Here is a 20964-nt window from a genome sequence, read left to right on the forward strand (position 1 = left end):
TAAAGGATGGTTTGTGGCAGCTCTGAATAGATGACTTTGGTCTTTTTCTATAACAACGCATGGAAAACCTTCATGGATCCAACCAAGGACCCATCTAGTCCAGCATTCTGCTCTCACAGTGGCCAACCAGATGTTCTCATGAAGCCTACAAGCAGGGCATGAGCCCAGTAGCCCTCTCCTGCTTGTGATCTCAAACAGCTGGTATTCAGAGGCAAAACTGCTTTTGACACTGGAGATTATACATAGGCTTTGTCAATGGTAGCCATTAATACCTACCCCCTGCCCATGGTTGTTTTTTGGCATGGTGACTGGTCTTGCTAGATGCTTTGCTCACATATCATGTCAGGAATCAAAGTAATGGGAAGCGGCAAGGCATGATTTCAACACAAGATAGAGCATTTGCAAAATCAGTCACCGCCGGATGCTGTGATTTTCATCAGGATGCAACCACCGGGTAAAAAAAGGTTGTATTATTCAGTTGATAGGCTTTTTGGCCACGCTGAAATAAAAGCGAATGAAACTTAGGACTGCATGGTTCTCAATCTATTTCCTATTTCTGCTGCTATGTGCCCATTACCACAACATCCATCCATTGCTGTGGAGTTTCTATCATTGTTCATTGATATAGATCCCACAGGGTTTTCTTTTCACCAAAAGGGTTTGCTTGGCTGCTTCTGTGCACCACCTGCAAAACAGGATGGCATCCTCCTTTGTCTAGGGTCCTTCCCCAATTTCTTCAGGCCCACCTACAATCAGCTTTGCTCAGACACTGCACTGGTGATAGTCAAGCCAAGAATAACACGTCTGTTGCATTGCACATGAATTCGTTACATCCATCTTTAAAATCTCAAGAAGTTTGAGAAACTCTGTGAGAGCATGCAAAGGGCATTTTGCAAGTGAGCCCTTTCTCTACTGAGATTATATCTTAATTTCACCAGAAAGCTTGCAGTGGAAGTGCCCAGAGGGTGAGGTGGCACGCTCAGCGTGCTCATATCACAAAGGCCATGTTTTAATTGTCCTTGGGCCACTCTGCCTCAGGGCAAGGACATTTAGAACACAGACATAGGGTCACCCAGTGAGTTTCCTGGCTGAGAAGGCAATTTGAACCTTGGTTTCCCTGGTTCTAGTCCACTACTTTAAAAAAGAAAAGAAAAACAAATATACTGTTACTTTGCTTCATTTCTGTTTCAAATTCATTTTTTAAAAAAATGCAGTTGTAGACAGACTCCTCTCTTTTAAATCAAAAGCCAAAGAGAACAGTACAGTGAATCATTCACACTGATAGAATGATTCTAACCTCATGCAAGGTCTTAGTAATTTGTTAGATTTTTAAAAGGTTAACTTCGTGGTTTCAAAATAGCAGTTAGCAAGTTTTACATTTGTAATTAGCAAAATAACAAACCTGTTGATTTTAAAGTTTCTTCCACCCACAAAAAAGAAAACAGAATGTTTTTAAAGTACTGGACAAATATTTGACAATATTTGAGTTGTTAATTGGCCAAATCTTTTTTGACTGGTCAAATGCCCAACTATTACTTAGTTCTTTTCATGTTCTGATTGGATGTGACAGTCTCAGTCTATATGGGACATGGGTGCATGGTGGTGAGCAAAGATTTTCTGTAGCAAGTTATCCGTTCATGCTGCCCTCTATTGTAAAGAGAGTCTGCTGGTCGTCTTTGATTAGAATCTTGCTATGCCCGCTTTTTAGCTAATGGCTAAGAGAAGTAAAACAAAAGAGAATCAAATGAGTTCTGAATCCTATTATCCTAACTAATTTCTCATGTTGCTGAGATACAAAGGGGGCCAGGCCACAATTTTGGGCTATATATTATCCCAGCAGCTGTCTCATGCCTGCCAATCTTTGTATAGCTTTTTGTGCTCATAGCTGCTTACACGTTCAGTGTTAGCCAAATCCTTTAAATTTTCAGCTACCGATAGAAAGTCCATGGAATAATCTAAGGTACTAAGGCTTGTTTGGGAAACCTTTGGTGCTTCGGATGTTGTTGAACTTCAACACCCAATATTCCTGTCCGTTGGCCATGCTTGCTGGGGCTGATGGGAGTTGCAGTTTAGCAACATCTGGAGAGCCAAAGTCTACTGACACCTGTACCAAGGCATCCACCCACCTCCTCAGATCTCTTTACCAACACTGGCTGTGCTCTGTAGCTGTGCTTCTACTTCAGCTTTCAACCCTTATATCTGCTGACAGGAAGGTTCTTATTCTGGTCACCCTTCAGAGTTGCTTTCAGATCCTCCTCCAGCAGTAGAAACAAAGCGACTCCTGAAGCAGACAGCAAATTTTCTGGTTCTCCATTATGCTCTCAAAGACTCACTATTGCAGCCTCTCAAAGCTGCTCTTCAGTAGCTGACTCATCTTTAAGCTGGAAACGCTTGTACTCCGAATGCAAAGTGCTGAACTTGCTCAAAATTCTTTCTCTGTCCCTCCCTCTAGCAGGGTGGAGGATGATTTGGTCACCTTCCCAAAACCTGAGAGGTTTTATGTGCCAAAATTCAGATTGAGCTTCCTAGTGATCAAATAACATTTACTGTTATTTTGTTTTAAGTTCCTGGCCACCTAACTGCCCATTCACAGTGATCAAGTTGGCCAGAGCCTGGAGTGCATGTTGGCTAAACACGCCAAGAACTAGTCTGCATTTACTTGTCTTACCACAATCTAACACAGATACCTCTAAACCCACCGAAATGTGGTTAGACACTGGAGGAATTTCAGGGATTGAAAGCCAGAGAAAGGATAAACCGGCTGAATGAAGCTTTAATGAGTTATGGTTTGGCCATGTATGGGATCTTATGAAAGAGTCAGCTGAACCAAAGATAACAAATATTTTGAAAATAATTAACCCAAAAGTTCAATATCTCTAAAGTCTTAAGGGAATGTTCTGTGGTTTTGGTCTCTCTTGTTAAGGAAGGGAATAATTGCTGAATATTTTTATTTTGAAATGATAGGAAGACAGTCTTGTCAGATTTTCTAGCAGCTAGTTAGGGAGTCTGTTTTGTTCAAGAAGGCAAGGCAGAAATTTTGGAAGAGCACCAGCAAAAGAGAACAAGTCATGGATGAGTAAAGAATAGCACTGATTCTAAGTGGTTCTAAATTCTGAATTATTCTAAATGGTTGTGATCCATGGATTGTGTGTGATTAGATCTTGGTGGAAACATTTCTCATGGAGCCAGGCTATGAGCTCTGTCCAGAGCGATATCTTCTTTCCAATCATTCTCTTTTGTTCTGACTTTCTCCCTTCAAATAGTTTTCAGAACATCTTCTTGGTTAGGAGCTGTGCCACTTAAAAAGTAGACTGTGGTTCAGAGGTAAAACTGACTGCTGTTGTGGATGGCCTTAAATTCCATCCCTGACATTGAGCAAAAAGGATCAGGTTGTTTGTGATGAACCTGGTTTAAAGTGTATAGAGACACTGCTGAAGATATATTCCAAGTTTCTTGGATAAGGCTATGGCTATTTGGAGAAACCCTGTGATAATGAGGATGTGCTTATCGTGATGTTCGGGACTTTCTGTTCACCATAGTGCTGGTGAAGTATGCTAGCCCAGTGTGGTGTACAGAGGTAACAGAAGCCCTCAATTTAGGTCTGCAGTGAAGTGGAAATTATACGATAGAAACATTATAACTGTGTTTATGTGAAGCTCTTTTTTGTATATATTAATGATATAAAGATAATGATATAAAGAGGAAGAGCAGGTTAGTTTCTATACTGTTCAAAGATGTTATTCACCTGCAGAATACTCTCCTGTTGCTCAGATGCTCCTGTTGCTAAGAGTACCGTATGCACCAGAGGTGCGCTTGGTATGTACTGGAAACCAGTCTTCAGCCCTCTGGAATCAATTACCAGCTGAATTTAGAGAAGCACCGAGAATTTTTATATTTAGGCAGCTTTGGAAGACATTTTTTGTTTACTTGAAGTGGGAGCCAGTCATTTTTTCGAATAATAATTGTACAGTTATGGAAATGGTTTCATTGCTTTCAGTTTACAGAGTTGGCATCCTCTTGTATCTTATTTCATTGCACACCACTTTTGTAACTTTTGGTTGTAATGTGGTTTATAAATCTGCAATTAATATATGTGGTTATAAATTAACACTGGTCCATTAAATGAGGCATCATAATATAATTAAACATTAGAATAATCAAGTCAAGCACATGAATGACTTCAAAATTAATAGACCACAACAATATTTTAAACAACTTCTATAGAAACATGGAATAAATATGAAAACTGAAAACCAGAAGTTCAAGTGAAACCAAACTTTAGAGAAGGCAACCATTTTAAAAAAGAGAGAGATGTCATGAGGCAGGGGGAAAGAGCTCTATTTAAAGATCTGTTTTAGAGGAAGCATCTTGGTTTGCCTAACTTTTTTGACATGGTGAGATGGAGAAGAACACAAACAACAGAGGATCTTTCACACTTATCTCAGTTCTTCTTACCAGTTGGTTAAACCAGGTGATAAACCCAATTCCCTTGTGCTGACAGCTATAATAATCAAGCACCTTCTTTGTTCATTATGCTCTATTTAACCCCAGTAGTCTCATTCAGTCTTGCATTTAGTAATCGCTCAGTGTGACGGCCTTCTAATGAAGAAATAAAACATAGAATCTGAGACCCATTCTTCTAGCAAAAACATACACTCTGCTCCATTGGCTTGTAAAATCAGGTTTCTGTTCACTATTAGGCCAGGTTTAAAAAAAAGGAAAAAAGAAGAAGAAATGGGTAATTTAAAGGAAAACACCTGGAATGAACAGAAAATCACCCTCCCTCCAATTTTGTTGGGTGTTGGTAGGAGGAAGGTCTTATTGTTGCTAATTATTTATTTTAGTTGCTAAGACATTCACAAGACTCCACTTTTGTTCATCATTGTTCCTTGGGCAGCTGTTCCTTTAACTATTTTAATAGCTACATCTTTGGTTTTACATCTTAGCTCTCCAGGCCAGGAAAGGTAGACTTAATAGCTTTCTGTTTTTCCTGAATCTCACACTGGAGGAAAAGGAAACGAGAAAGCTTTCCTCCCCCACCCTCCTTATACAATCCCCATGACAAATTATGAAAATTGCATGCTTAATTTTTATGCACTGGTTAGAAAATGCACTGCACACAGCCTATAAATTGTTAGCATACCCAACATCAAAAACTTGGCTCAAGAATATCAGGGTTTTGTTTTATTTTTGTAAAGTTACAATTTACACTGCCAGTTGGATCACCAATATTGTTCTCTTTGAATCAGTTGCTCAGATGTTATGTTTATGGCTTATATTTCTATAAAGAGAAACCTTTGTGGAAGACAGATATTGGTATTTATTTATTTATTTATAAAAGTATTTCCATACTGCCATCACGCAAAACATCAGGGTAGGATACAACAACATAAAAACATTTAAAAGAGATACAAAACAATCATTAAAATGTCTAGCTACTCAAGGGACATTTTAGATAGCAGCATAGATCTAGCAACATTTTAAAAAATATTTAAAAGGCACCTGAAACACAAAAGTGAGTATTCCTGCCGAATCTCTGCTGGAAAAGTGCATGGAATCGGAGATATCAAATGCCCAACTGCTAGTGGAGTCCAGTTGGGTATCTGTAACACCTGGAGCACCCATCTGTAACAAGCGGGAATATAAGGTGATCCTTTAGGTATTTTGGACCCAAGTTGTCCAGGGCTATAGCAACACAAGAATCTTGAACCTGGCCTGGTAGGATATGGGTAGTCAGTGCAGATGATTTAGGAGATGTCTCACCTGCTGTTGTCCATATGCTCCAATCTGCAGTTGAACTGCTGCATTTTGTGCCAGCTGGAGTGTCTATATTATGCCCAAGGGCAGCCCCACATAGAGCACATTGCAGCAATCTAGTCTTGAGGTTACCAGTGCATGAACTACGGTGTCCAAGATATCCTGATCCAGATGCAGCCATGACAAGTGTCACATAATACCTTCGCCACATCTATGAGAACTTGGTTGTTTAGTGCAGCCGCACTGACACTTTTGGAACGCCCTGCCTACTGATACCAGGGCTGGCGCTTTCACTGTATTCTTTTCGGCACCTGCTGAAAACATTCTTATTTAGACAAGTCTACCCAGATGTTGGCGCTGTGGGTTAAACCACAGAGCCTGGGACTTGCCGATCAGAAGGTTGGCGGTTCGAATCCCCGCGACGGGGTGAGCTCCCGTTGCTCGGTCCCTGCTCCTGTCAACCTAGCAGTTCAAAAGCACATCAAAGTGCAAGTAGATAAATAGGTACCGCTCCGGCGGGAAGGTAAACGGTGTTTCCGTGCGCTGCTCTGGTTCGCCAGAAGCGGCTTAGTCATGCTGGCCACATGACCCGGAAGCTGTACACCGGCTCCTTCAGCCAATAAAGCGAGATTAGCGCCGCAACCCTAGAGTCGGCCACGACTGGACCTAATGGTCAGGGGTCCCTTTACCTTTACCTTACCCAGATGTTGTGTATGTGTTTAATTTGTTTTAGTCTATTCTAAAATGGTTCTAACTTTCTGTATGTTTTGGCTGTAGATTTTTTAAGTGATAACGTTACTGCTTTATCTTTTTTGGTAAACTGCTTTGAGGTTTTTTCCTACAATCAAGAAGTATATTTATTTCATGAAATGAATAATAAATCAAAGAGGAGTGGTCTGGGGTGGTGAATGTTAGCAGAGAAAGCTGCAAAGTGATGGAGGAAAGTACAGTGTCCTTGGCAAAGAGGTGGACTCTGTGCTTTGCTGAGATGGTTTTGGGGGGCACTGCTCCCCAGCAACCCACAGTGTCCAGTAAATGAATAAGGCTCGCTGAGCTCACCCACCCCATGGGTCAGTGCTTCTCAATGGGATTCCTCTTCCCCATGGCAGCTGCATGCCCTGCCTTGTGTGTAGATCGTAGGAAGATGCCTTTTGACCTCAGGCTCATAGTTTCAGTGTCTGATCTGATCTGGTATCATCAGTGAAGACAGAAGCCTCTGTGCCAGACACAGTTGTCTTTCAGCATTCTGGATGTGCTGAGTAGCTGTCTGCCTGAGCCGCACATTCTGAACTGCACACTTGCAGTGCGTCAGCAGTATGCTAAGATATGGAGATAGCACATCTGATTTATCCTAAACATAAGTACAAGTTATAATTTCATGTGATATAATTTCAGGTGCCTTGCTGTATTTTTTTTTTTAATGAAAGTGTGGTTTATAAATATTTAAATAAATAAAAGTAATGGAAGAATGTTCCCTCAGAGCAGTGCAGTTACAGTGGTGCCCCGCAAGACGAATGCCTCGCAAGACGGAAAACCCACTAGACGAAAGGGTTTTCCGTTTTTGAGCTGCTTCGCAAGACGATTTTCCCTATGGGCTTGCTTTGCAAGATGAAAACGTCTTGCGAGTGTTCCGATTTTTATCCGCTCCCCTCCCCTTTTTCTAAGCCGCTAATAGCCTTTTAGCCGCTAATTCGCTAAGCCTTTAATAGCCGCTAAGCCTTTAATAGCCGCTAAACCGCTAATAGCGCTAATCCGCTAAGCCGCTAATAGGGTTGCTTCGCAAAACGAAAAAAACGCTAGACGAAGAGACTCGCGGAACGGATTAATTTCGTCTTGCGAGGCACCACTGTATTATTTTGAACAACTGGGTGGCGGAAAGCAGAGAGAAAGAGAAACTAAAGGGGCTATATGACCAGGCCTGTTTATTCTTCAAGCCTAATAAACTTTTCAGAGTGTTAGAATCCAATGGACCATGCACAATGCCATGAATGTACAAATGTACAAATAATTAAAATGTACAAAATGAATAAAATTCAACATTGCCAAGCTATATGTACAAACTTCAAAATATTTCTTCCTTGGTCTAAAGAATATGCCTTTTCTGTTACCTTGGGAATTTTCCTGCTAGAAAGAACAGGTGCATTTTGTCACTTTTGTATCCATCTGCATCAGTTTCCTAAACAATAATTTTCATTATAATTTGAGTTAAGCGTAGAGACACTATTAGTTTATTAACTTTTTTGATGGGGTCAAAGTAATTAGCATTAGCTGTCCAGCTGAAAGTACAATACAAATCTGTCTGTAAATGACTTTGAATAATTTGGTCTCTTGGGCTTGCCAAACAAAAGAGTGATTGTTTGACATATGGTATAATATATATACAGTATATACGTATAACTAACACACCTGCATTCAAGATACTCTACAGAACTGAATGTAATAAGAACAGATTTTAAAAGCTGCAGAATACCAATACGTTTTCTTATTTTCACTTCAGGTTTTTATCCTGAAATGAAAAAAAAAAGGTCTTGTTATAAATTGCGAGCATCACTTAGATTGTCTTTGCATTCGCCTTTTCTAATTGAATTTAGCCCTCTGCTGTATTTCCTCTAGAAAGTATATTGTTTTTAGATTACCATTTCAGTCCTATTACTCAAAAGTCCGGCTTCTAATGCTTTCTGACAGTTATCAACATAATGAAGCATAATGAAATGATGAGCAATCTACAGTGGAAACTCAACATGGATTCCACTAGTGCTGTGTGACTGCTGTAAAAAATATGAATGCAGATGAAGATTATGTTATCCTTACCTTGTTTCCAAGGTCAAGGGCTAGTTAGATAAAGGTCTGAATCTTTCCATTTTGCAAATAGAGTACTACATTTCAAAGTATGCAGTTGATTCTTAACAAAATGTGTTTAGATTTACATTTCCTAATCTGTGCGAGCGCTCCCATGAAAATGATTGTTTATACAAGAGGGGGGAACCTCCCCCCCAAAAAACCCCAGGTTGTTTTGGAGAATTAATTTTCCATAAATGTTTACACTTTTACATAAATAAACCTTCCTTGTTCATGCCTTCATTCTGTGTCCAGTTAGTTTCAGTTGTCATCTGCTTAATTTCTGTATAATTTTGAGGTCACTGGTTGATGCATAAAAATAACATAAGGCCGTAAGGATCCATTGGGAGTAAATTCTTTCACATCTTTTCTTGAGATTTCTCCAGCATGCACTAACTCCAAAACATGCAAAATAAAAATTTCCTTGAGTTTTATCGGACATGTAATCAGCTATTAGGAGACAAAGCAAATTAGGGGCAATGACATTGCCTAAATATGCCAGATAGAATGTTCCACTGAAATATCTCCCAATATTATTTCTACTCAGCTTTTGTCTGAAGTTGCTGTGAGTACAAGACTAATCTTTCCACCATTTTCTAAAAGCAGCTTCAAAAGAAAAGCTGAAAGAAGTAGTCTGGCTTCACTTTTATAAGAATTTTATCTCACAGCCAGGAGAAGCTTCACCTGCCTAATTTACTTACCAGAACTAGACTATAGTTGAATATATATTTTTTCATCTGAAAGCTCATTTATTGTGTCTGCCTCCTACCAGGATTCAGCCTTCTTGCTTTAGTCTTTATTTCTTGAATAGGTATAATTCTGCGTCAGGAGGAATGTGCAAAAATCCTGTAGACCAAACTGTGGTCTGCTGATCGCCAGTGGTTCATGAGTTTCATTCAGGTGGTCCTAGGAATTGTCTGTGGAGACAGAAGATGACATATCTGTTAGATTAGCTATTCTTATTGATTTTCAATTATACTTTTATTGCTTCTTTTATTTCTTCTTCAAATTACAATGACAAAATACAAGAAATAAAAGCAGCAACAAATATACAATTATAAATCATACACTATCTAGCACCACACATTACAACTGCCATGGCAATTCCCCCAGAGGGTCCTGGGAATTTAAGTTTATTGGGAATTGGAGCTCTAGGAGAAGTCTCCAAATAATAATAATTATTATTATTATTATTATTATTTATATCCCGCTCATCTGGCTGGGCTTCCTCAGCCACTCTGGGTGGCTTCCAACAAAACATTAAAATACAGTAATCTATCAAACATTAAAAGCTTCCCTAAACAGGGCTGCCTTCAGATGTCTTCTAAAAGTCTGGTAGTTGTTCTCTTTGACATCTGGTGGAAGGGCATTCCACAGGGCAAGTGCCACCACCGAGAAGGCCTTCTGCCTGGTTCCCTGGCTTCTCACAGTGAGGAAGGCCCTCGGCGCTGGACCTCAGTGTCCAGGTAGAACGATGGGGGTGGAGACGCTCCTTCAGGTATACTGGACCGAGGCCGTTTATGCCTTTAAAGGTCAGCACCAACACTTTGAATTGTGCTCGGAAACGTACTGGGAGCCAATGTAGCTCTTTCAAGACCGGTGTTATGTGGTCTCGGCGGCCGCTCCAAGTCACCAGTCTAGCTGCCGGATTCTGGATTAGTTGAAGTTTCCAGGTCACCTTTAAAGGTAGCCCCATATAGAGTGCATTGCAGTAGTCCAAGTGAGAGATAACCAGAGCATGCACCACTCTGGCGAGACAGTCTGCAGGCAGGTAGGGTCTCAGCCTGCATACCAGATGGAGCTGGTAAACAGCTGTCCTCCCAGGCTGTGCACCTGGTCCTTCAAGGGCACAGTTACCCCATTCAGGACCAGGGAGTCCTCCACACCTGCCCGCCTCCTGTCTCCCCAAACAGTACTTCTGTCTTGTCAGGATTCAACCTCAGTCTGTTAGCCACCATCCATCCTCCAACCGCCTCCAGACACTCACACAGGACCTTCACCACCTTCACTGGTTCTGATTTGAAAGAGAGGTAAAGCTGGGTATCATCAAACAAGTCTCATCACCTTAGCAAACTACAGTTCCCAGAGTTTTGGTGGAGGGCATGATTGTTAAAGTGGCACAAGAGTGCTTTAAATGTTTGGCATGGATGTGACCTGCATCAGCAAATGCTGGAAATGATAACAGGAGAAAATATTTCATGTCCCAAGGCACCAAAATCAAAATATTTGGATGCAAATCCAGCACAAGTCTTAAAAGTGCACAAAATATCTGAGCACTAGCAGTTTAGATTTGTAGGTGTCTGGAGGACGTAGACACCAAGGACCCCCCTTTCTCACACAATCCCTTCTGTTGTTTATTGTGACTGAAAGTTTGTGCTTACTCCAGAAAGCAAGGAAAGTAGCAGGTGATTGATGTTTTCAAGAGGCTGCTGTTTGTCATGGGCTGAGCTCTGCCCACTGTAAAACCACAGAGACTCCCATGATAAATGTTCCAGAATGGCCACGCTGCTATGAAGTAAGGGTCACCCTTGGTGGCAAAGTTTATGTAAACTAGCCTACAGCAATGAAGGAGCTCACCTCAGCTGCTGAAAGAAACCAATTAGAGACTGCCACATTTACAGCTGTCAGGGGAACTCTCTGACTTTCTTTCAGAGTCAAACTCACATAGATCCACAGTGTTTACTCTGCGGTATAACCTGTCTTTCAGTGGCAGGGAGATTAACAATGGAAATACTTATCTGAAGGGCTTCACAGCTATCAACTCCAAAACATCATTGAAACATTATTGACAGCTCTGGAGTTGTACGTGTTTAACGAAGCCACAGGAGGAGGGATTCGAGATTCTCTCCCCAGCAGTATAAGTGGAGGATGGACTTGCCTGCAGAAGGTTGACTGGTTCCTAGGGGAAGCCCAAGCTGAAGTGGAGAAATAAAGCACAAGGAAGATGAAATAAACAAATAAAGGGTGGTGGGAAGAGGCGGACAGATGGGGGGATGGGAGAGAAAGGGGGAATAAAGGGAAATTAATAGGACAGTTTTGGAAAGCTATTGGGGGGGGGGGCTGCGTGTGCAGTTGCTGAATTTGTTCATAGGACCAAAAAGTTGTGCCAGCATTGGAAACCTCAAGAAAGGTAATTTTCAACAAGCTTGCTTGCTTTAATGATAAATTCACATTAAAGCTTCTGATTTTTATTCAGTTTGCCCCCTTTTGATATTCAGTTTTTATATTTTTAAAAAGTAATTGAATGAAAATAAAAGATAATGAGATTTTAGTTATGCTAACTTTGGTTCTGTTGGGTTGGAGCCAAAGGTTGTGTGAGTGGAATGCTGTTCACACAAGGCTTTCTCCCACTCTTCCCTCCCTGAAGCCCCCCAAAAGCCTCCTTGAAAAGGCTGGAAGACCTTCCTTAACAGTGTAGACTGTTTGCAGGGAATGGAGAAATTGAGAATAGCCTAAAGGCTGTTGCTGTTGTTATTTTGTTTTAAAAAAGGGAAGAGGAAAACACTTATGCAACTTTTATGGAGCTGAACCTTCTTCACTTAGTCATTTTTTTCTTGAAGCTTGGCTGCATCTTTTCACTTTATTCTACCCTTAGTTTTATTTCCTCAGTGACTTAGATTTACAGGAGCTTGTTTCTTTGCTGCAGTGCTATTTTCCAAGGTGTCCAAAGACCCTTCAGAGTTGCCTTTACCCTTGATCTTTTCTTTTACACTTTTTCACTTGCGCTCAATAGTGCAGTTATGTAAATTTAGACTCTGGGCTTTATGGCCTTATGGAGAGGGGTCCCCTCTTTAGATGTTTTCCTGCTCATACCAAATTATAATAAGCCATTCCTAATGCATTTGAGGATCTTTCTCACCATTCTGCTGAGTAGGACCCCAGACTTCTACTCTAACGACACCACAGTTTGTCCTTTCCATTTTGTTCTGTTTTAAATGTAGTATAAAACAAAATAGCAGAAAAATGCCCAGGGTGAAATTTACCTAAATCATACTCAAAGTAAACCCACTAAAATTACTAACCGTCTGCTCAGAAGTAAGTAATGGGCCTAACTCCATCAAGTAGCATTTTACAGAATGTGTTCAGCTGTTAAAAGGAATTGATGTCTGTTGATATACTCCCAAGTCCAGTAAATTGAATAGTTTCCATACCCTATGGAAGACTCAAGTGCTGATTTATCTTCCAGTCAGTGTCATGGCACTGATGTAAATCTGATTCCTCGTAACAGTTCCCTGTTGGGCTACAATAAGTTTGCTGGCTGGTCTTCTCTGTTAGATCATCCTTATTATCAGGCAACAGTTCCTGTTTCCCCCCTTACAAGGCCTTATTCTGGAAAATTGCTTAGAGATGCCAGCACAAGTCTGAATGCAATCAACTTCTTTTAATATTGCCGAAGTTTAAGTTATTACCTCACAGGATATGAGTCATAAAGAAGGACAGTTCCCAGGACCCATTTAACGCCTAATGGCATTAGGATTTGCACTTCTGATAAAATGATAGATCAGACAGTGCACTTTCATTTTCTTCTCTTTTATGCTACATCTCAGGGGTATATTGCATCCTTTGCCAAGCAGAACTTTTACAGCTTTGAGGAACGCCATCACAATCTTTATCAAAGAAAAGTTACCAAAATCTGGAAACCATGATCTTCGAATATCCCAGCTGATTTTCCCTTCTTCCTACGTAGGCATTTTTTGGGCGGCTGGGGTTATCCACACTGTAAAATAGGGAATAATTTCAAAAAATTGGTCAGCACCATTTTTTTCTGGTCACACAAATATGTATGGATATTACGTATTGGCTATATACTCCTGTATTTTCCTTCTGTGTTACTGTATTCACTGCAAAAACATTTTTTAAAAAATCAGCGGCAATCATCATAATGAAAAAATACTCTCAAATTAAGAAGCCTTGACTGAAGCTTTCTTCAGGACTGGAAATGATAATTTACTACTAACCCTAGCAAACAGCATCTGTTCTACTCTATGCAGAGTAGTAAAAGAGGAGCATGGGTGTGCCAGTGCAGACTGCAGCACTCACTTGATACAAGGTAACAGGGGGGAAAAGAGAGCAAAGCTTTTCTAGTTCCACCTTGCATCTCTATTTCCAGGGGTGATCTCTTAAACCTCTGTTTTTCTGCTAAAATGCAGACTCAGGAATTGAATGTGCTGTGGACATGTGTTCTGATTCTTCTAGTCCTTTCAAGTCATATTTGTAGTTACTATTTATCTTATTTGAATACTTATGAACTACACTTTTTGAGGAAAAAATACAACCAGGTGGCGTATACCAGAGAAAAATTGCAACAACATAAAAAAGTTTCTAGAGAAGAGGTGCTGTTGGATATCATAGTTCTAGTCTAGTGTAATTCAGGCTGCAATCCTATGTACATTTTCCCAGGAGTAAGGTCAATTGAACTCAGGTGGATTTCTGAGCACATAAGCAAAAAGCATGTAGGTTGACTCAGTCTAGCATGTTCTGCAATCCAATGTAACTACTGCCTATTGAAACATAGTATATAACAAAATACAAAGGGAATACGTAATAAAACAACAATGACTAAAAGAACAGAATAAAATACAGTGGTACCTCGAGTTACAAATGCCTCAGGTTACAAAGGCTTCAGGTTACAAACTCCGCTAACCTGGAAGAGTTACCTGAAGTTGAGAACTTTGCCCCAGGATGAGAATGGAAATCGTGTGCTGGCAGTGCAGCAGCAGCAGCAAGAGGCCCCATTAGCGAAAGCACGCCTTTAGTTAAGAACAGTTTCAGGTTAAGAACGGACCTCCGGAACGAATTAAGTTCGTAACTAGAGGTACCACTGTGATCTCATCAGGTTAAAAGACCTAGGCCTTGTGTTGTATCAACCCTACCTGGAGAAAGAATCCCGGGAAAAGGAAGCTGCAGCTGAGGAAGTCCAGCAACTCAATCACCACCAGCCTCACTATAGATCAGGTGAGCAACCAGAATAACGCTTCTAAAGATACTTTCAGTGAAGGGCAGGTGGATGTGTCTTTTGGTATCTTTGCAGAAAAATGCTCATGGTGAACTCTGTATTCACCTGCATACAGAAAACAGTAACTAGTGAATCTAGTCAAATTTGTAGAAAGCTTTACATTAGGATAGTGTCTGATCACACTCAGGGACATTTTCACTAGGCTAATGCTTAATGCAAATGCAGCCTGTATAGACCCCAAAGATAGTCTTAGTCACAGAAAAAACTGAGATTCTAAATACTGCATGTTCATTGATTTGTTTCTAAAGTTGTTTTGATTTGTTTTGCTTTTAAGGGATGATGTATGTCAACAGAGATTTATGTTAGAGAAGGGGCAGGGTGGCTTGGCATTCCGGTTCTGTTTCCTGATTATAGGTTGTCTAAAACTAGGAGATGGGTGACAGTATGGGAAATTGGATATATTCTTTCCCAGGTAGATCCATTTCCTTCTAGAGGGGTAGCACCCTTTAGCAAAACACCATATTTCTCTCCTGCTGTTCTTCATAGAGAGAGAAAATACAAAGCTGTAGTCCATAGTTTTAGTGCTTTGAGGAGTGGCTGCATCAACAGTATTGCAGAATATTCAAAGCGAGAAGTCTTTAAAAATGGGCTGACCTTGCAATTTCTATTTATTTGAGTGCCATTATACATTCCCATGCAAGTTGGGTTGAATGAATGTACCATCCATTTGGATCTAAAGTCAAACCATGCAACAATTGTCTGTACTGTTGCATCCTGCTTCCCCCCCCCCTTTTTTTAAATATACAGACATAAGAAACTTTAATAGCCTGAATCTAAATGAATTGTGTAAAAAAAAAATCACAATTAACTTCACATCTGCACTAATAGGATCTGAACTGGGGGTGCCTGATGCAAAAAGAAAACTCAGCTTTGAAGGGTGTGTGGGCTGGAACGCAACATTTTCATTCTCAGTGATTTGGCCTTCTGTGAAATCACAGAATCCTTGTGTGATACCAAACCTTCTGCAGCCTTTGTTCTCTCTGAGCCTGGCTGTATTCCTAGTTCTTTCTGTCTCCACTTTGGGATATGCGCAGAGCTTCAGTAAATCTACAGTTCACTGCTTGAGGAAAGGCGGGTGCTTCCAGCAGAATGCCTTCAATTCACCTGTGCAAAAAGTGCTGACTGCTCTCTCTGTAGGTCCTTGTCTGTTAGGGTGAGGGTTTTGCCTTGTGGGATTTTCTGTGGTAACAGCCGTCATGTAAGAAACAAAGGAAAACAAGACACCTATTAAATCGAAAAATTCTGTCGCTCCTGCCCTCTTCAACCTGCCAGCATTCCAGGAGCTCCATTAGTGACTGACTGTGCTCTTCAAAGACTAGATACTGCCTTTCCCTTTGCTTTAACATCAGCCCACCACTTGGCAACTCCCCTGCACCTTCCTTTTCATGCTGGAGGTGATGCAACCTTCAAGCATCTGCTTCCCTTGTTTTCTGCTTGATTGCTTCTCCGTTTAGACACCACCGTGCTCTGCCCTACATACTAATTACCGACTTTTGCTCCCGAGGAGCTTGATTCATTGTGGCACATTTTCCCACGTAGCATTGGGCATAGCCCCGTCAAAAGCATCTTAATGGACTTGAGAGATGTTCTTCTGTTAACCCTGAAGTTGCCGTAGGCCAGGAAGCAGCCCCTCCTCTCAGATTTTGAGAGACGGGGTCCATTCAGCATAGATAAATACCTCATTTATCAAGACTCTGCCTCTTAATTCCTTTAGTGTTTCTGTGCCGATTTCTTTCCACTCCCAACCCAGCTACAAAAGCAAAGGTACTTAAATTGCGGCAACGTATATGCCTAACAAGTATAAGACTATGATAATTTGCAGATTATGTTTTGTAAAAGAAGAAGAAGAGCCAGTGTGTTGTAGTGTTTACAGTGTTGTACTAGAACTTGGGAGAGCTGTGTTCAAATGTCTACTTGGCCATGAGTCTCATTAGGGGACCCTGGACCAGTCGGTTTCTCAGCTTAGTTTTAGCTCACAGGGTTGTTATGAGGCTAAAATGAGGAGGGGCAGAAGTATGTAAACTACCGTGATCTCCTTGAAGGAAGGAAAGGATAGAAACGTAATCATAAGATACATGTTTTGTGTAGATTCCCCACCTCAGTATCCCTCCCACATTTACACACATACAAAAACGAACTCCTCATGAACTCTCTCACACACAGGCACACACCCACACCATTGAGGCAGTATTCCTCACATGTATACCCTTCACCTCTGTGAGTGCACACACATGCCTGTTAATTTAGGGCCGCCATACGTCAAGTGGCTCAACAAATTTGCCCCCCCCCCCAGCTAAACAACTTTGCCAAAATATGCTAAACAAAGTTTGTGTCTGGATTTTCACTTTTTGAAACATGGCAACCCTAGTTAATTTCTCCATTTACTTGCACGCATATTCTCACCTGCAGACCACTCACCCCTTCCACCCCATTCACATCACCCTTACTCCTTAATGCAGGGGTCAGCAAACTTTTTCAGCAGGGGGCCGGTCCACTGTCCCTCAGACTTTGTCGAGGGCTGGACTATATTTTGAAAAAAATAATAATGAATGAAGTTCTGTGCCCCACAAATAACCCAGAGATGCATTTTAAATAAAAGCACACATTCTACACATGTAAAAACACCAGGCAGGCCCCACAAATAACCCAGAGATGCATTTTAAATAAAAGGACACATTCTACTCATGTAAAAACATGCTGATTCCCAGACCGTCCGCGGGCCGGATTGAGAAGGTGATTGGGCCAGATCCAGCCCCCGGGCCTTAGTTTGCCTACCCATGCCTTAATGCATACTACACATCCTCCATCACACACACACACACACACATCATTCACTCTCTCCTATGCATAATATTCTTGTTGATTCTCACTAACGAATCAGAGTCGTATAGGAAAACCATGCAAGCTCCTCCCATGACAGTATCCTAAAGGCTGGGTGAATAACTCAAGCAGCTAATTCCATAGCTCCAGTAGGTTAGAATTTAGAAACATGTAAACATATTGTAAAATCTGCTCTGTCTGTTGTAACAGATGCTTATACTGCCACTGCTACAGTACTAGATACCACAGAAGCCATATAGACATTACCTAAAATGTTTTGATACTGTCACATTTTGTTTTATTTATATAAGAAATGTATACCTTGCTTTTCACTCTGTGCCTCAAATTGGCTTATTGGAAAGAGGGAGGAGTTTGGAATCACACAAAAACAAATGTTCCATTAGTGCAAATTTGTTTTGCTTCCATGTTGCTTTATGGGTTTTCCTGACCACCCACAAAAGCTGATGGGGGCTACAGGGGGAGAAGAGGAAGTAAGCCCTTTTGCATTAGCAAGAGGTTTTGTGCTGGCTTCCACTAGGAAAACTACTTAGTTGAGTCTAGCCCACAATATACAGAATTTAAAACATATGCTAAAACTTCATAAACTAAGAAAACAGATGAACATATTAAAATCATTTTAATCTAGTGCCTGAAACTTAAGATGGGTTCCTGTCTGATTTCTAGCAGGAAGGAGTTCCATAGAGTTGAACCTCCTATGCTAAAGGTACAACTCCTTTTATCCACACCCGTGGGCCTGCCCAAATGCCTTGTCTGCTGAAGGGAAGATTATGAGTGTGCTTTGGACTCTGGTGCTCACTTCTGTTCCTCTCTGCAGCAAAAAATAAAAATAAAAATGGGCAGGTACCATGTTTATTTGAAGTAGGGTTTCCCTGAACGTATGAGACAGAACACACTAGATGTGCTACCATTCCTTTCACCCTGCCATGCGGGTTAAGTGTGTGTGAGTCTGATCTCCCTCAGAGTGAAATTGATAGCTTTTATGTTGTGAACCATATGCCCCTTGAGAACTAGGGGAATAGGGTGGTATACAAATTTAATAAATAAAATAAATATAAATAGCTGAACAGACCCTCTAATTCTTTTCCTTTTCTTATTTCCTGTTCACAGAGTGCTTTCTAAGCTCTGCATGTTGTGACATGATTCAACATGAACACATTTCTTCCTCCAGTTTACTGGGTTGTTTTATGCATTTAGACAAGCAGGGTTAATGTTTCTTGCTGATGTTAAATCACACCAAATTTACCCAGAAACAGTGTGCAAGCCGCTGGACGTTGTGCAAGAGGTGGACACACTTAAAGGGATGGGTGGGGTGGAGGGCAGAGGGATTAACAAAGTTGCACCAGGATATTTTTGTGAAGCTCAGCTAATCGTTAAAACATCCTGGGAAAAAGGGGTTTAGGAAGATAGGCAAAGATCAGGATAAAAGAGCCGTGGAACATTTTATTCATGCACCTGTTCGTAGTATTAAGAGAGATCATGGTGATGCTTTTGGCTTTGATCCAGCCATATGTGCGTATCGAGGTTTGCTGCCATGCACACATTTTCTGAGGTTAAAAGGCACCTTCTATGACTTGGGCTGGAATAATCTATTTAGAGGAATTTGGGGGAAGACCACAAGATCCCATTCTCTCCAACTTCCACTCCCCAACAAAAAGACGAAAGTTTTGTCCGTGTTCTGGCTGTTACTACTGCACAGCATGTGGATGAGTCTTTTTAGCTCAGGCAAATAAGCATACACAACATCCATTTGTTGACACAGTTTGCTATCTAGCCATAAATATGCACATGGAAATCCTGCTTCCCTATGTGCATGGCCTTACCTCTGTGGGATTGTGTGTGTACTTTTATAGCATTTTAGTACTTTTACCCCCCAACCCCCCCAAAAAAAACTACATATGAAATGGAACAGTTGCAGACTCCACTAACTGCCAGGCGTGTTTGTTTCAACAGATCACATTAGGGCAGATACACCCCTAGAGAGGGTTTCCTTCCTTCCTTTGACCTGGAAATGTAATTTTTTTAAATAAATAAATAAATAAATAAATTGTGCTTTTTGTCTTGCAGGTCCCCCATCTGCCCCCCAGAACCTGATTTCCAATGTCAACGAGACATCCGTCAACTTGGAATGGAGCCCTCCTCAGAACAAAGGTGGCCGTGAAGATGTTTCCTATAATGTGGTATGCAAGAGATGTGGAGCCAATGACCTGAACCGCTGCCGGTCCTGTGGGAGTGGTGTACACTTCAGCCCTCAGCAGAATAGCTTGAAAACCACCAAGGTTTCTATTACTGACCTTTTGGCACACACAAACTACACCTTTGAAATCTGGGCGGTGAATGGAGTATCCAAGCAGAATCCTAGTTCGGACCAAGCTGTGTCTGTCACTGTGACTACAAACCAAGCAGGTAAAATCCAACAGACCCTTTCCCTCCCTTGCTCTCCATTCTCCATCTCAGTTGAAAATGGTACTGTATGAGCTTATCAGTTGATGCTGAATAGAGGACACCAGCGAAATATGAAATGCTTATGCAGCTATTGCTTTTGCATGGTACTTTTTGCAGTTGCTTTATTAGGATGAAGTTATGCTTTAAGGAGATGTTGCTGAAATTCACAGTTGTTGTGCCCTTTTTGGCCTATACTTGACTGCATGTGCTAATCTGAAAGAACATCAGGACTCATTGCACATAGGAAACGCTACCTTTTTATAAGTGCGTCATATTCTTCCTTGGGCAGGAGTCTTAACGCTTGAGTCAGAGGGCTGTTCAGCCATGAGCCTGTTTTTTCTCAGCGCCAGATGGAAGAGAAGTAAAATAGCAACCAGGGAATAAAGAATACAGATAGATCAACCTTGGCACTTCCCCAAGATCTAGAATTTTAATTTTGTTTGGCATTTAACCTGAGCTTCTGAAACAGTATAGGAAACATCTAACTGAAATGTTTCAGTCGTGGTACCAAGTAGGATTGTTGTTTTAATTCAGAGGAGCCAAAGCACTGGGGGGCGGGTGTGTGTGTGTGTAAAATTCCAAACATCTGGAAAGCGACACTACATATTGGAGCTTATATGCTAATGCTAGAAGCCTCTGACCCAAGATGGGTGAGCTAGAGTGCTTAGTCTTAGAGAAGAGCTCAGATATAATGGGCACAACGGAAACCTGGTGGAATGTAGAGAACTAGTGGGACATGGTTTTCTCTGAATGCAAACTCTTTAGAAAGTCAGGCAAGGACGTATTGGAAGTAGTGTCACTGTTAATCAAAGGCACCATTGATTCCAACAAGCCAGAAATCCCCCAAAAGGAGAGACTGCTTCACATCATCACTGTAGATGGTGTTATCAGGCCCCAAGGATTAGTATTGAGGGTATTCTATTGTCCCCCTGAACAAAATGCTTAGTTGATCTTAAGGTGGAGAATTAAATCAATGAAGCATCCCAAAGAGAAAGTGCTGTAGTAATGATCAAATTCAATTATTTTCACAGTCTAGCTATATGCATGTCCTAGTCACGGCAAAGAAAATT

The 20964-nt window shown here is 41.1% G+C and overlaps 1 protein-coding gene across 2 annotated transcripts in view; it reads left to right on the forward strand.

Moving 5' to 3' along the window:
- The window catches only part of EPHA4 (EPH receptor A4), a 152735-nt gene that overhangs the window by 63901 nt on the left and 67870 nt on the right, over window positions 1–20964 (forward strand). For both annotated transcript variants that reach the window (XM_081192572.1, XM_081192571.1), the window contains exon 5: window positions 19517–19855. In XM_081192572.1, the coding sequence (XP_081048698.1) occupies window positions 19517–19855 (339 nt within the window). The remainder of the gene's footprint in view (window positions 1–19516; window positions 19856–20964) is intronic.

Source organism: Podarcis bocagei (genome assembly GCF_964188305.1).
Source record: "Podarcis bocagei genome assembly, chromosome: 4".
Classification (NCBI taxonomy): Eukaryota; Metazoa; Chordata; class Lepidosauria; order Squamata; family Lacertidae; genus Podarcis; species Podarcis bocagei.